Source organism: Blennius ocellaris (assembly GCF_963422515.1).
Source record: "Blennius ocellaris genome assembly, chromosome: 4".
Lineage (NCBI taxonomy): Eukaryota > Metazoa > Chordata > Actinopteri > Blenniiformes > Blenniidae > Blennius > Blennius ocellaris.
This window is the reverse complement of record NC_137653.1, coordinates 5,970,441-5,987,238: the sequence shown is the minus strand read 5'-3', so window position 1 is coordinate 5,987,238 and position 16,798 is coordinate 5,970,441. Positions and strand designations below refer to the sequence as shown.

The 16,798-nt window shown below is 39.7% G+C and overlaps 1 protein-coding gene across 1 annotated transcript; it reads right to left on the bottom strand.

The window, feature by feature from the left end:
* Positions 1-930: 930 nt before the first annotated feature.
* lactbl1b (lactamase, beta-like 1b) lies at positions 931-16,417 on the bottom strand (the record flags this gene model as incomplete). The annotated part of the gene is made up of 7 exons (XM_080494927.1): positions 931-1,909; positions 2,532-2,637; positions 4,508-4,755; positions 10,538-10,695; positions 12,129-12,235; positions 13,507-13,723; positions 16,358-16,417. The coding sequence occupies 7 exons, from the start codon at positions 16,415-16,417 to the stop codon at positions 931-933; spliced, it is 1,875 nt and encodes a 624-aa protein (XP_080351053.1).
* Positions 16,418-16,798: the final 381 nt, after the last annotated feature.

Sequence of the window (16,798 nt, the reverse complement as noted above, 5' to 3'; positions counted from 1 at the left end):
AAAAACCAACATTAATTTGCATCTTGGAGGGATATTCACGCTTGTCACATTTGGGGCGATTAAAATGAACCCTGGTGTGACTGCTGCACTGGAATGGTTGAAGTGTGAATGTGGCCATATTAACCATGTTGTGCACCAAACAAGTGGATTGCTTACAAAACAAAGTCAGGTACAGTTTAATCAAAGTGTGAATGTGGCACATACAAAAGAGCTCAAAAAGAACTGAATGTAACACGATATGGGCTTCAACTTGGGCTTGTTATTGGAAATTCAGTGTAACCATCATGCAAACAAAACAGTTTTCTCTTATTTGCTTTCTGCTTTGTTCCAATAAATGTAATCATGAACACTGTGTGTGTTGTTGACATTTCGTCTGCTGCATTTCCAGCATAGCAACATTCCTATTCATAGGTCCTGTTCTTTTTTCCACCACTAAATAATTGCGATTTCACCTGAAGTGGGACATTACCAAGAAACTGAATATGCATTAGCCAGAAATGTTCCCATTTCCAATGATAAGTCAACAATCCACATTGTGATGTCTTCAAATATTAATGTCCTTCAAGAGACATGTTCTATTCTCTCTGATGAAAACTCTGGATCGGGAAGGGTCATCTTCATCTGAGAGCATTTAAATTGAAGGCAGAAAAACACAAGCAATGTATCACCACAATGTAGGCGTCCATTTAAGAGGCATAATGGAGCAGGAAAGATATCTGTACACATCATTCAGCTGAGAAAAATTAATTCATTTTCTGCGACAGACATGATACAGCTGGATAAACATGATGCTGTCTTCCTCAGTCCTCTCTGTAATGCTGGAATGACCTCAATTTTTTTAATGTTCTCTGCATCCTATTTGTTTAAAATCTGTCACTCACACGGAGGATGCACCATTTGTCTGTATCCGACAGCCAGCACCGCTGCAGCTTAAGTGGAGAAAGTCGGCCTTCTGGCTATTCTGACCACATTATATGTGTTTAGTCCGGGAGCATCAAATCCAGGGGATAAACCCTGCTTGTCAAACAGGTAGAAGTTGAACAATTGACCATCTTGGGCTTCGAGGGACACTGAGGCCGTGCCAACTTGTAAAACGCAAGGGTACTCTGTTTCAAACACCACCCGGAACACCCGCTCAACCAGGTAGTTGAGCTTTATTGTCCTGTACTTCTCCGGGATGAGCTCTTCGATCTGAGGACCAAATTGCTGCATGATCAAAACTCCGTCTGAGCCAACTTTGATCTCATAGAAAGTGATGTTACTGTACGTGAAAAAGCCAATGTAAGGCTCTGGATTCGGAGGAGCAAAGAGCACTTTCTTGGCATCCCTGAATGCTTTTTCTATGGCTGGCACGATGTAATTGTAAGCCTTAGTGACTACATCCTGGCTCTGGGGACGAGTGCCTGCCATGAGCACCACGAGGCCGAGCTTCAGTCTGGGAACCAGGGAGAAAGTGGCGGAGTAGCCGTCCAGGTCGCCGTCTTTACGCAGCAACTCATAACCCCTCAGTTCATTCACTTCCCATGGCGTCCCAGTACGGTTGGCAAAATAGTCCTTGTCGCACTTGAAGAGCGGGGTGAGCATGGTCTTCACCGAATCGGGCTCCAGCAGCTTGCGGTGATAGGAGCCGAGCAGCATCATGGCGAGCTTGGCGAGGTCTGCGGCGGTGGAGAACATCTGACCCGAGGGCCGGTACCAGCCCAGGTCATAGAGTGGGGCCGGTTTTCCATTGGAGTAGACGCCCACCGCCAGTTGGCTCTGCAGGCCTGGAGTCAGGTCAAAGCCGGTGTCCTCCATTCCCAGACGGTCCAGGATGTTGTCGGTGACCCATCGCTGGTACTCCACCCCTGCCACTCTCTCCGCCATCACGTGAGCAAGCAGAGAGAAGGCCAAATTACTGTAGTGACATCTAAAAGGAATTAAAGGAGAAAAGCAGAATATTAACGAAAAGCAGTAAAAAAGACAGCTTGTTTGACCCTGCTGGAGGTAAATCAGAAATTTATAAGCACCTTTAATTTTGTAGCAGGTATTGTTCTTGACTGTCTTTTTTTCTTTTATTTCTTTTTGACAGCGAGGAGAAATTTGATCCACACCAGAGCTCACAGTTCAATGCAGTATCTGAGATTTCATTTTCAACAAAAGAAAGTAATTGAAAGCCTATAATTTGTACCAATGCATTTAAAGGCCCATTGTGTGCATAAAGGCGATAATTTCAACCTCCTCCTCCCCCCAGAAGTAGAAAGGTCGCTCTCAGGACATGTTTCTATGTTAATCAGACAACACGAGTTTTGACAAACTCTAAATTATATGCTGTAATTCAAATGCCTTCCATCAAATTAACCAAGCGTTTCTTTTATAAATAAATGTCAACATGACAATAAAAGTATAATAATTAGAATCATGTATAAGCACAGAAGCCCAATTATATATATATATATATATATATATTCAAAATAATGCAGAACTCATAATATGCTGGAAATGTGGCATTTATAAAGTTGAAGTCAGTAAATGAGTTGGGGATTTCATACCTGGTCCCTGGATCTGCAACCAGGACATCATCTTGCAGCAGATTGATTGCAGACTGTGTTTTTCCTTTCCACAGCAGATTTGTGGCCCGGAGTCTCCTGGGCAACCCTGGATCAAAATGGTAAAATGATGCTAAAATGCTGAACGCCTCATTATTCTTCTACTGTCTGTGCTTCACGGAAAGATCTCATCACCTTTTACTTCTGCCTGTTGGTAAATTTATGAAGTTTTTTTTTATTGTCTTGTCAGTGTTTTTCCATTTCCTAAATTATGAAGCATCCTGAAACTCTGAAATGATTCTGTTTTAGGTAAATATGAGTCTCCATGGACATCTTCTAATTGTTTTGATTACACACAACAAAGATGCTCCATGTTTGATATCTCTGCCTCTCCTCTGCTGCAGATAGTGCATGACACTGTATATATTATTGACAGCACCTTGATGGCCATGCATACAATGTCTTTTATGATTTAGGATGGAATAAGTGGAATTTGCATAAACATCCAGTAACATTTTTAATGATGTCTGGAGTCTTTCTGCATATTCATTCGCGGTCCCTGCCTTGTTCGACAGTTAAGCTATAAATGTTATCTGAGAATATATCCATTCCTGCTTTAGGAACAGGCAGAGATCGATTGGGATTATCCTAACCACCCCCACCCCCAACAATAAAAAAAATTATAAAAATAAAAGCACCAGGATGGTCACACATTTGTAGCCATTTAAAGCATATTGATTGTTTTAAATGCAAGTGTCAAAGCAGGTAAAGCCCATAATCCTTTCTATGACTCACCTCACCATCAAGACGTGAGCACAGCTACAATTCCCTGTGACCTGGTCAGTGTTTTATGAAATGCACTGAAATTGTGTGTTTGTTCATTATGCATTGATTAGTACACTTACTAATTTGAACATTTGTTTTTATCTCTTTTTATACCTTTATAATCATGATGACAAGGTAGTAACACATTTTATGTTGCCACTGAAGAGTATTATAAGAGTGACACAAGTTACTTCCCAAATTTAAACCAATTTTAACTTGTGGTATCCAGTAAAGCAACTCCATCACTTCATGAAGATATTACAGGGGATTGTAATCTATTACTATTTTCCAAGAGCACTGATAGGCACTGAATTACTGTTTTACCAAGAAACCAATGACCAATGTGACTAATGTAAATTTTAAATCTAAAGGCGACATTGAAAACTGATATCATACAACTTTTTAAATCAGTAAAATTGAAAAGAAAATAACAAAAAAATGAAAATTCTAACTTTAAATATTTTCGGCATTCATGCTTCGAAGATATACTCTTGGCCTTTTTTGAAATGAAAAAAATGACCTTGTATTGTTGCAATGCTGACTTAATTTCAGAATTTAGACTTTTGTCATCGACAGTGGCAATCACACACTTGAAAAGAGAAGAACGTCAGTCAACTTTGAGATTAAAGTCTGAAAAAGAGAACCAAACATCATTCTGGGGAAAAGAAAATTGGATTTTGTGAAAAATTTTAAAAAAGAAGACTTTTTAGAGATAATAAAGTGAAAATATTTTAGGTATGCCGTTCTTCCTTTTATCCATACATTGAGAAAGCCCATCACTATCAGAAAGATCTGCTACAAGACTTTCTTTCTCTCTTCCTTTTTCCTGCAACACATGTTAGATTCACAGTGATGCTCACTTGATGTCAGGGTCAGCTCCTGTGACATGTCTGTATTAAGCATTTGAGATTTGAATAAAACATATCTCCTCTGTCTTGGCCACTGCCTTGTTTGCAGATTCTGACTGAGATGATTTATTTTTTCTGAAACGGAGAGCCCAAAGACCTAATCAATGTAATCAAACCTGCAGGGAAAATAATGCCCTTTTTGATTAATTAGACCTCAAAGTTATTTAGCAGCAGTTTGCTGCCTCACTACACAAGGAGGGTGTCTGGAGCTCAGGGGCAATTGAAGGCAGTTCACTAGAATCATACCTGAGAGCTGGCTGGCCATCCTGCGCAGGGTGACGGAGGAGGAGCGGATCTGAACCTCCCCGCTGTCTAGAAATATCAGGCCATCTGTCACGTACTTCAGCTCAGAGTCTCGTGTCTTCCCCAGAGGGTTTTTGATTGTGAAGTTCTCCACGTACTTCTCCAGAGGGTCGTCGAGGGATCCGATCTTCCCGTCTTCCCACAGTTTGTACAGCATCAGAGTTGGGAAGATTTTGGACAGGCTGGCAATTCTGCGAGAGAGATAACAAAACAACGTGCTGAAAATCAATCAAGGTTTTTAAACGTCATTGGTTTTTGCGTTCGCTTTTGTTTTCAGCAAATGTGTCTTTTGCTTTTCTTTTCTTTTTGCCAAGCAAGTGTAAATAAATAAAAGACAAATGAATACACAACAAATATGGCACATAGAAAATGTTACTAGATGATTCATCCATTCTAGGATCAAAGCCTTTTTCTTATTCTTATGTGTTTTGTGTGACAACACTAGTGTTCTTGTGCTTCTCAGCATCTGTCTGTATTCTGAATGTATTCCCAATGTTGCCAGCTGCAATTGTTCCTGTGGTATTCTTTCATGTCATTTAATTTCCCTCATGCTCCCCATTTTTATTTTTTTTTTCCATTTTTGCACTTATGATGATTCTGTGAATCGCACCTCTCAGTACTTTTTGACACGGTCTGGCAGCCATGCCAACTTCTAATAAAGGCAGCAATTCTTAGAACAGTTTTTACTCTTGCAACAGGAAGAGACCGACATTGGAAGGCTCTCAATCACATCATATTGTCTGCCCAAGCTGCTGAAAACAACAAGGGAAAAAAAAAAAAAGAAAATAGATATTTCCTCTCCGCATATGGAATAGGAGCCTTTAAGAAACCTGGGGCCTTGTTCATCAACACTGTACAGTCTTGGTTAAAGGTCAGCTAAATTATGTCTGAATTCCAGCCTCACCTATAGACATAAACTTTGGGTTATAACTAGAAGAATGAATGAACAGATTGAAACGTCAGAGCAGAGAAAATCCAACAGAGGAAGCCCGTCTAGCAGTGGTCTCCACGGCCTTGAGTTAATTAACTTTGTCTCTCTCTGCTGTTGTCTCTGCTCTCTCCTTTCTCTCATCTCTGTCTGCCTTCCTGCAGGAGATAAAAGTTCACGAATTGCCGTGTCTTGCCCAAATCACTTCCGACATGTTCACTAATTTACTCCAACTGGTGAAGAGTCCAAACCTCTAGGAGGGAGTGGAAATCGAGTAACAAGTCAACATTCAGAGAAGACATTTGAGGCGGTATGGACCGCTGAGCCTAGGATTAAGATGCTTTCTGTTCACTTCATGAAGAGATTCACAGTTGTTCTAGACTGGAACAAATCCCTGATCTTGACCGAGAACTGGCTTGAGAGGAAATACCTCATGGTTGGTGTGGGTATGCTTAGAGACTCCCAGGACAGTTGTTGGAGACATGCACATCAGTGCTTCTGTGCTCTCCACTCCGCCAAACTAACCCCATGTGGACGGGGTCTTCAAGGCAAATTCCCACAAACATGTGGAGGATGATTTCATTATTGATTTATATCTCTTGTTGAGACTTTATTCTAACAAATGCACAAATACTTTTCTGGTGTCATTTTAAAATGTCAGTATATTTTAAATATGATGCTACTTTATTCACTGTAGATTACCTCGACACACACATACCTGTAAAATATAGATACAAAGGAAAAAACAACCACACATGTTGATTGTGCGCGCATCAAAAACTACTACTGCACATCTTGTGTCACCAGAAAAAATAACCAGGAAGCATGAAGAACCATCATTGGAGCAGCATGGAGTCAATATATAAATGAATAGACTAAATGCAGTGTTCTGAAGGGAGACAACAGGTGAAGTGAAGTTGACACGCTGAGGGACCGGTGAACTTTTCCTTTTGTCTTTGTCGTGGAAATGATAGAAAAGCAGGATGGATGCAATTTGTAGAATAATGGCTGCCAGTGAAACCGCAGCAGTAAAGCAACTCGAATTACAGTACTAAACAGTGTTACTGATTACACCTTTATAGTTTTTAGAATTATGTTGCGTTGAGCTTTCTCAGACGTCAAAAACACTTTTTTCTTTTTGCGTTAAGAAATAAGTAACAGGAGAAAAAAGCGGAAAAAAAAGAAAAGAAATAAGCAACAGACAGAATATAAAGGGACACATTGCTTACACATTTACATCTTTAAGGTATGTGCATTCTGGTCGATTGGAACATGCAGCTTGTTTTAAACAAGCTTTGCCTTACTGTACTGAACAAACCTGCCCAACGTTTGATTATTACAAACCACAGAATTAATGTCTTTGTCAGACCTTTTGGAACAACCTGTGAGTCGGTCAAAGCACTTTTCAAAATGTTCAATAAATCCTTCAAAACTCACTTTGGAATGCAACCTTCTTCTAAGTGCTATACATCTATTCTGTAGTACACAAAAGGCTGTAGACAGCTGCTGTGCTCATCAGGAATGTGGGAATTGATGGGTTAATGAAACCATTTATCAAATTTGATGATAATTTACATTTTGGGAAAATTCAATAAACACTGCAATTAACTATCCAAGCACATAAAGAAGAGAATTTGAGAAGCACAGAGGAGTCAGTCTTTTGTGGCTTTTGGAAAAACTTTCGAAAGAGAGAGAGAATAACCTCTAATCGTGTCATCAGGCTTTTCTGTGATGGAGTTTGACATCTTTCAACTGAAAGTCTGGCTTAACGGGCTCAAGCCAGAAGAGTTTGAGATATGGGTGTTCATCAGGCAAAGAAAGTTTGATAAAGTACATTATCACATTGCTTCTGTTAAGGCGGCTACACACCGTGCCAGTTCGTCGGTCTCAAATGAAAGACGAGCAATCTGCCGTCGTGACCACCGACAGCATGCGTTTATATTCTGACAGTGTAAGAAAGCCAACGGTGGCGGATTCACCACACCGCACATCTCCCACCTACAGCTACTCACCCACCCCTCAAAGTAAAGCTGAATACAATGCGACGATCAAAACATCAAATAATTTCACATATTGAAATGAAGGTCAAATTCAAAAGATAACATTGGTGTGATCCTGCAATAGAGCGCAACACATTAAAACTATAGAAGTCGCCAATTACTATAATAACTGATATACTAAAGGTTTGCGCATATAGAAGCATGCACAGTCATGTGAAAGCCGATCGACTAACAGGATAATTGCATCTTTCTTGCCTTTGCGGTGTGGACGTCACCTCTGATTCGACGGTTTACGTTGCATAGAAAAACCTGATTTGATTCCCAGGTGTCTGGAATCTGCAAGTGCGTCAAGCAATGAACTTACAAGATGGCTAAATTTGTCCGGCCTGAAACCTTTCAAGTGATTGAATTCCCATTTGGTAAAACTCAGCTTATGCTTCACTGAGTTGAGGAACATCATGCCACTTTGAATTACTAAGGATAAAGAGATAAGAGAAGCAACAAAAAAAAAGAAAAGAAAAAAGTTGGTCATGAAATTCTTGTGCAGTGTTGCACTCTCGGTTTGTGAGCTTTTCTCTGCAGTGCGGATGACCGTGAATGTCATTTGGTTTGACAACAAAGAGATGGATGCATACTGACAGTGTGGTGAGCGTTTTCTCACAAGGTTTTACCCACACACACACACACACACACACACATACACATACACACACATGCACTGTCACACATGGTGTGAAAGAGTAAGAAGAGATTTTGAAATATTAGCAACAGTCAGTGAAGTTTCAGTGAGCGTCTTACTCATTACTATTGTCATCAAGAAAAACAAGTTGTAGAGGTGAAGAGCTGCTGTAGCATTTACCTGCACTGAAAAGCAGGTGTGTTACTATCTCTACTAAATATGTGTGTTATATTATAGATGAATAAAAGTCCTCTTCATCAGAAGATGGGAAACATGGCTATAGTGCACAAACTAAGTAAATAAAAGTTGGTAATAAACTAAACATCACGATCGCATGTTGGTGAGCTTATTGTAAGTGCAAAGTCACACTGATGTGAGCTTTTGGCCTAGTAACCATTATATTGTATTTTCTTTTTAATACCACATAATCTGGTGACTTGGCATGCTGGTTAATGCCAGGAGGTTACTGGATCGAATCTGCAGGATACGAGACTAAGTTTGAGGATTTCACATGTTTCTCCCTGTGACTGTGCAGGGTGTTTTTTTTTTCTTTACACAGGCTTCCTCCCACAATCCACAGACATACTTCTTATTTCATAACATGGCTGTTATTGTGAATGTGCATATGTGTGAATTGTGTAAAGCCTTTCTGTTTAAAGCAGGTAGAGAAGATGAAGCCCCCTTTTCTCTGTCAGTGATTCTTCTAAAACAAAAGGTAATCACCAGTCTAGAGTAGTGATGTGCGGTCAAGGGACAAAAAAGAAAAAAGTACGTAAAAAAATGTAAATATTTTCCACTGATTTGTGTTAAAGATGTATATTCAGTATGACTCTACACATTTTTGACATTTTATTAAGTAAAAGTTGCCGAGTTTGAGTATTTGCCGATCACATCCAGGGCAGAAATCCCGGGTGCGGCGGTAAGGCCATGCCAATATTGACCCCTCTGGGCGTGATTGAGAAAGAATTGTCAGAGGCACACTGCAACATGGGGGTAGTTACTCAGGTTGTATAATAATCTGGCAAGTTAAGCATGAAAGTGAGTTATCCTGCTGTTCTTCTTTGAAAAAGGGGTAAATACCCTAAATTGCACAGGATGCCTCTTTTTACTGCAATGATTCCAATTTTTTTTGTCTATATTTACATGTCTTTGTCATAAATAATTTCTTTTTATTTGTTTTTCAGATGTATTCCAAATACTCACGTTAATTTTTTTCTGCTCTTAACACAAAAAAATAACAGAAAAAAAGTAAACAAGATGGTTCTTTAATGAGTTTTAATACACTGTGATCTTCAATCCAGCAGTCAAATCAACTCAATCACATTCTGTGCAGAACAGTTATTGTTCTGGTTGTGATGAATAAACATCACAACACAATGTTTTTCTTATGATGGGAACACTCTGCTCCCACTGTTGCACAGCATACTGGGTGTGTTTCAACATGGTTTTTTTTTTCTTTTTTTAATCAAAGGACAAGTTGACAAAATGAGTAGATACATGAGCAATCATCATTGAGAGAAAGACCATCTTCCGCACTGTTTCAGGGATGTTTGCTTTTCCAGTCATTTAAAAAAATACTTTTTCAATTTCAATATTAATCAATTCTAATATTTCTGAAGTCAGTGTACTCCGATGTAGACACTTTTATGCCAGGTCTCAAGGCTTTGTTCTGATTTAATCTAAAAATATCACAGCTGGTGTCAGAGCGGTTTGCACTGGTTGCCTTTTCAGTGAGAAAATCACCAGTTTGGTGCAAGACCTGCATGTTCTCTGTACTCCAGTTAGCTCACAGAGCTTAATATTTTTTTGTATTTGCTTCTGCTAAAAAAGAATGGTAGTTTCATGGTACATATTTATCTGTTATTATTCAAATCAATTTCAAATCTTTCTTTGTGCCTTTACATGATCATCTCTGTGTTTTTAATTACTTATATATATTTTTGTGTTGTTTCTGTTTTGTTTTGTTGGTGAGATGCACTTTGAGTTGCCTTGTTATTAAATTGCTTTTTTGTGTGAATAAACAAAGTTGATGATTTTTGTGCCAATGAAAGACTTCAAATCAGCACTCAGCATTCATGTTGGGAAATTCAATAATAATACAGGTCCATCGCACCCAAGAAACATTTGTAATGAACCAGACCATATATCTCTATCAATGCACGTGCATGTTAATGAAGTTTCTTTTGCTTATGATGGAAAATGTAATAAAAACGTGCAACAATGACATAGTGGTTAAAGCTGAAAAGTGACCGAACTGCTGTCTAACCATCACTGCTACAGTCCCGCTTCCCGCTGCTCATCGCTTTCAATCACCTTGATCTTTTACGGACACAGATCAGTGACGTTTCTTTTTATGTAGCACTCACCTGTAGATTGTGTACTCGTTGGGTGGAGCAGAGAGCGGGTCGCTGCCATTCCGCCGTCCAAAGTTACCGGTCCATAAAACGGTGTCATTCAAGATGACGATGGCGGAGAGAGAGGGAAGGCTGATGGGGTCGATGCTCTGTCGGAGCATAACGTCCACCTGGGAGACACAGAGCGGGCTAGAGGAGTCCAAGCAAAGATACGGTATGTCCAATTTCAAAATATTTAAAGGAAGAATATTGAACATGCAATACATTTAATACAAAAACAGACAAAAAAAAGAAGAAACTAATGATGATTGTTGGTTTTCAGAGGATGTGTGAAACTGAGGTGGATTGAAAAAAAACATGGAGTTAATGTTGTGTTCACGTAGATAAACAGTTAGCTGAGAAACTTTCCAGATACTTCCGAATTCATACTTCCACTCCACGCTTTAAAGAAACATGTTGCATATTGACGTTAATACAGATAATCCGATTCATAGCTTTTATCACTGGGCACTGTCATAAGTTTATGAAATCTGTGATATAGTTTTATTTCTTTCATATATGTACGACATCTGTGCACAATCCAGGAATACAGTGATCCACCTCTGCCCAAATTCAACCCAGTGTCAGGGTGTTATGTGTTGTGTAGAGTGTTTGCACGTTGTCCTGTGTGGGTTTTCTCAGGTTACTCAGTTTCTTTACACTCTGGAAATAAATTGTCTCTATGTCAATGTGAGTGTGTATGATTGTCTGTTTCTCTGTGTTTGCCCTGTGATGGACTAGAGACCTCGCTGTTGCCCAGAGTAATATAGGATCAGATGCAGCCATCCTGAAAAGATGGATGTGAATGTTTATGTTTATGAATATTTCCTATACCTCCGCACTGCAAATGGAGCATTTAATTTCAGGAACAATCACATGAAGCTATGCTTCCATGGTTTTGTTCTTTGATAACGTGGTAGTTGTGGTAAAAGCGACACAGTCTGTTAGACTAAAAGGCATCTTGTTTTTTTGGGTTTTTTTTTCTTATTACAATTTTAATTAAACAACTGTATTAATTTATATATCAAACAATTTTGACAGAATGACCCATTAGTATTATTAGTAGTAGCAGCCACCCAGAGCTTCGGTCACGAGGCAGGAATTATTACAGCACAACCTTTTGCGGCAATTAAATTCAACCAGTGTTGTTTCTCCTTTTATCTCTCAGCTCGGGGTTTTGTGTTTGTCGGCTGCAGAGATGAAAGATGACTTTTATTAAGACGATGAAAGACTAAAAACTGATGCTGATATGCACGGGTTCCCTCATTCGAAGTAGGCACTTCGTAAGAACCAATGTGCACGTAATTCTCCATTTCCAGGTTCTCCCATGAGCGCTCCAGTGCAGCTCCTTGAATGTAGGAACTCAATCTTCCACTCAGACTGACCCTCATCTTTTTTTATCCACCATATCTTTAATCTCCTTCTGTCAACTGCACCAACATTTGGCGTCAAGGATTACCAGCGAGCCAGTATATTTTCCCTGGACTTGAGTGGATAGGATGGTGTAAGAAAAAACAACAACGCAGACATAGATTTCAACCTGTGCACAATGCTCTACTCTCACCTTTTCCAGAGCCTCTTTCAGACTTGGGATGGGATGCGCCAGAGGAAGAGGCTCAGGGTAGCGGGGACACATCATCTCTGATTTGGAATTACGACGCATGGCTTCGTCTGGATGGTGGTTTGCAAATGACAAAAGATGAAGAAAAGGCAGAAAAAGGGACTGGCAGGTGCAGAACATTGTATTCCCACTGCTGTTTGAGAAATTGGTGGAGCAACGACACAAAGGCAAGCATATTTTGATGTAAATGGGTTGAATTTCCATTAAATGACTTTGCCTACTGATGAGCTCCATTGATACACTCTGACAAGGTCTACGATATGCAGGCCACTTATAGAAAGAAACGTGGTCTGTTCATGCTGTGAACTGCGAGAACACACATTTTTCAATATGATTCACTGCAGCTATCGCCCGACTATACATGCAATACGAACAAAAGGCATCAGTGAATGTTAGCGAACACAATTCAGACCCAGCAGGGGCGTCCGGTGTGCATTTTGCCAAAAAGCTTAAGTAACATGTATTTCCCTTTTTAGAATCAAATTGGGGAAAACAAGCCTCTCTGGGTTTGTGGGGTGTTTTTCTCTGTTTGATGATGGTGATGATGACGTCTGGACACCGTATGAGGTGCTGCATTGACGTGACGGAATATAATTGAATCGAGCTGACAATCAAAAGCCCCACTAGTCCTTAATTATGCCTGTGTTACAATGTTACCTATAATCTTTAATTTTCAAAGGAAACTTGGATTATAAAATGTTCCTGTTCTTCTGGACTCAAACACAACTGTATGCTGAGATGTAGACAACACCCTGCCAACTGAGAACATGCTTCCCAGTCAGCCAATTCCTCAATCTAATAATAATGAGATAATGATCATACAATTATAATTCATGTCTTCTTTTATCTCTTAATTGTGAGACCTCCGCAATTAAGAAACGCCTCCAGCCAGATCTGATAACAAAGACTTGTCAGAGTTGCAGCTGCAAATTAACAGTTATGCATGATTGTACTAAACAAGAAGGAGCTTGTGGTTAATAGATGGCATATATTCACAGTCACAAAGATATTTTGTATTATTTGAGGACCTGAGAATCTCTTTGTAAGTATCACAGTTTTTGGAAATCTCATGTGAGTCAACACAAAGAGAAGTAGAAAACTTAGAATCTCTGAAAACCTTTGATAGAAAAAAGAATGTAGCTTGTTTGTTTTTTATCCCCCCCCAAAAAAATGTCTCTCTGAAGTAAAAAAAAAAAAAGAAGATTTAAAAAAAAAAAAATCCTAAAACTTGTGAAAGTCACAGCTTACAGTCAAAGTGGGGTGAGATTAATCCCAACGTCTGAGTGGGTCAAACTTGTTACTGAGAGTGGGGTTCACTTACCTGGTGGCAGTTTTGGCAGCTGGTATTGCCAGAAAAAACATCCTGTCATGACCACTGAGAGGATAAGGAAGAACACCAAGCCCAGCTGGCTGCATTTCACCTTCATCTTGTTGGTTTTAGTGAGTCCTTCAAATTTCACAACCGCAGGAGCAGCCACAGCAGGAGAAGCAGCAGGAGAAGCAGCGGGAGAAGGAGCAGGAGCAGGAGCAGGAGTTGGCTTTTGGAGACAAGTGTGCGACAACACACAGTAGGTTAGTTCTACAAGTTTAAAACATTTGGGTTTGTGCACACTTCAACACAGTCTCTTATATCAAAGGACAGAATTTTCACTTCAAGTTGATTTTAATCCCATAAAAGAGCTCAGATTCTGTTAGTTGGATCATTATTGACGTGACACCTCTCACAGTTAATGGTACTCACCACCTGATGCTTCACAGGTCAGAGCAGGATTACCAGAAACCTTCTTATCACTCACTTAACATCCCAAACACGAACTGAAAATTGCCTCTTTACTTTGTGAGCTATCCCTACACTTTAAAGGCAGTAAATAATGTCCCGTGGATGTTTTCCCGAGCAGGAGAAAGGCACAGACACGGACTCCCATCTCTGATTTTTCACTGACTGCACTGTAATCCCGGGCCGTCGGCACTCCCGTCCCTCACAATTCAATTTCCTCCCTGGCAGCCATAGGCTGTTGACATCATAATCCCCAGATTTACTCCACCAAAGCAGCCGGGGAAATCTTAATCCCTAATCCCCATGAATCAATTCACTTCAGTCCAGCTTCTCCCTTCAGTGAGTTGCATGGGCCGACGAAGATGGCTCTCACTTAGCCGGCACGGGTTGCATCGGGGTGTCACGGTGCACCTTTTAGCCAGAGCATGAGCTGGACAGTGAGCTCACTTGGTTGCAGCAAATCAGGGTCAACCGGGTCAGGATTGAGAGACAATTTGGAAATGATCAAGCAAAACATGCACGAGTTTCTTTATGGGTAACACTCACAACAAAAATCACCAAATCACACAAACAGAGCATGGTTTCACAGCACTGGAGGTATATGTTCACAATAATCAACAGCCCTATGTATATACTGTACATATGACTAAATCCATGGTTACATTTGAAACTATGCACATTACGGTTCAAGAGTAAAGACTGGTTGTTAAACCTGTTCACCACATCCGGCACTAAAAGTGGATCAAATCATCTTTAGCACCAGTTGAAGATTTCGGACAGATCGTGCCAAAGTGGCACATGAATCCTTTAAATGTTTCTCATAAGCTTTTGATGTCTTTTGAGACTGAATGTATCTATGACCAATTATTATTTTAGTTCAGTAATATAGTGCATTTGATGAGTGGTGGAAAAAAAAACTATGAATGAAACTTACCCCACCTTTTGAGTGGGTCCTTCAATTTGAAAGATGCCTGGAGATTTTATGTTTCCGTAAACCTTTTTCGAGGTGAACATATGTAAATGTCGCTGGTGAATGTCAAAATTGTAACTATTTCTGCTTCTTTGAGTGACTCAATATGCATGCAGCATTCTTGTTTGGAAAAGTTGTACTGCATTAATAAACAGAGTAAGCTGGATACCTTGCTGATTTAGTTAAAAATTATGTTATTATGTAAAACTAAATTTAGTTCAGACTCCAAATAGCAATGACTCCAAAAACACATTAATGACAAAAACGTTATTTCCGTGGAAATAATTACAAGTACAACAGATTTTTTTTTTACATTTTGCATACTTTGTATAAAAGATCTATCATATTGATTCACTAATGCACATTTTCTGCATCTGTAATTTTGAGAGCATGAAGATTTCAGCAACTATTTTACTTTATTTAGCAGTTACCTTAATTAAAAAAAATGTATTTGATTTTTTCATTTAATGTCCCATTTGTAATTTTTTTTAATTTGGTTTGGTCTACATGTCGCATGTTTGATATGTCTGCTTGAAAGTAAAGTAAAACTTTAACTGAAGTAATGCATTTTTTAATGAATTGCTGAGCAGGAATGGTCATTTTTTTCAGAAATAAATGTCCTTATTTAAATTAAGTGAACATTTCTGCCTGTTTTCCCAAAGCTTTTGTTGTGAATGTTTGAGAGTGTATTAATTTTTTTTTTTTTTTATCATTCTTTGAATGGGTGTGATTTTGTAATTCACTCAACAATCATCCATAATTGTCCATGTTTACCATAGATAATAGAATTTCAAGGCTTTCTGTAACATTGTGGTTATTTTTCCCTCAAAATTATTTTTCAATGATTGCCCAAGATAAGCTATTATCTCTAGAAGTTGTTTGATTTGACCTGTCATCTTCGAGCAGACAGTTTATATAAAGACCAGAGTGCTTTCTGTTCATCAGCGGGTACATCCAGTGACTGCTTAATCACTGGATATTACTGGCTGAAATAGTTTGTCCAAAGCGCCGTAATGTGTTCTGATGATTATAGGTATGATGATGTGGAAAGTGTGAAAGCAGGCAAAGACTGATCCTGGTTGCATAACCTGTGATAGCTGGAGAGTACAGCAGCTGGCCCATTTCACTAGGACACACACACACACACACACACACACACACACACACACACACACACACACACACACACACACACACACACACACACACACACACACACACACACACACACACACACACACACACACACACACACACACACACACGTACTAACACATATACACACATACACATGCGTGCACACACACCACCGAAGCACAGTAATGTGTTTCTACTTAAATGTACATTTTTCAGCACTTTCCACTAAATTCCTGTGTGTGTGTGTGTGTGTGTGTGTGTGTGTGTGTGCGTGTGTGCTGCTTTTACCTGTGCCTGAACCCCATCCACAGGGGTTTCTCTTAGAACCTTACTCCCCACCTTGCCCATGTTTTCACTGCTGCACCGAAAAAGAGAAAGAAAAGTGTTATTGCTTCAGCACAAAACCTTCGCTGTTTTATTACTCAGGCATGTCAGATTTGGAGGAATAAAACGCTTGCAGAGGCGTTGGAGCAGCCTTAAGTGCTGTAACATAACAGAGGAACAAATACTACAAGATTTGTACAGAAGATGTTTTTTGGAATGATTTTCTTTTTTCTTGGAGTGACTGTTTTATATCCAGCGACAGCTGGGTTGTGTACGCCTTTGAGATACTACAGTCTGGATAATCCCCCCCCCCCCCCCCCCCCCCCCACACACACACACACACCCACCCCACCCCACTTGACCACGAACAGCTGTAGGAGCTCAGCAGCAACGGCAGTGTACAGT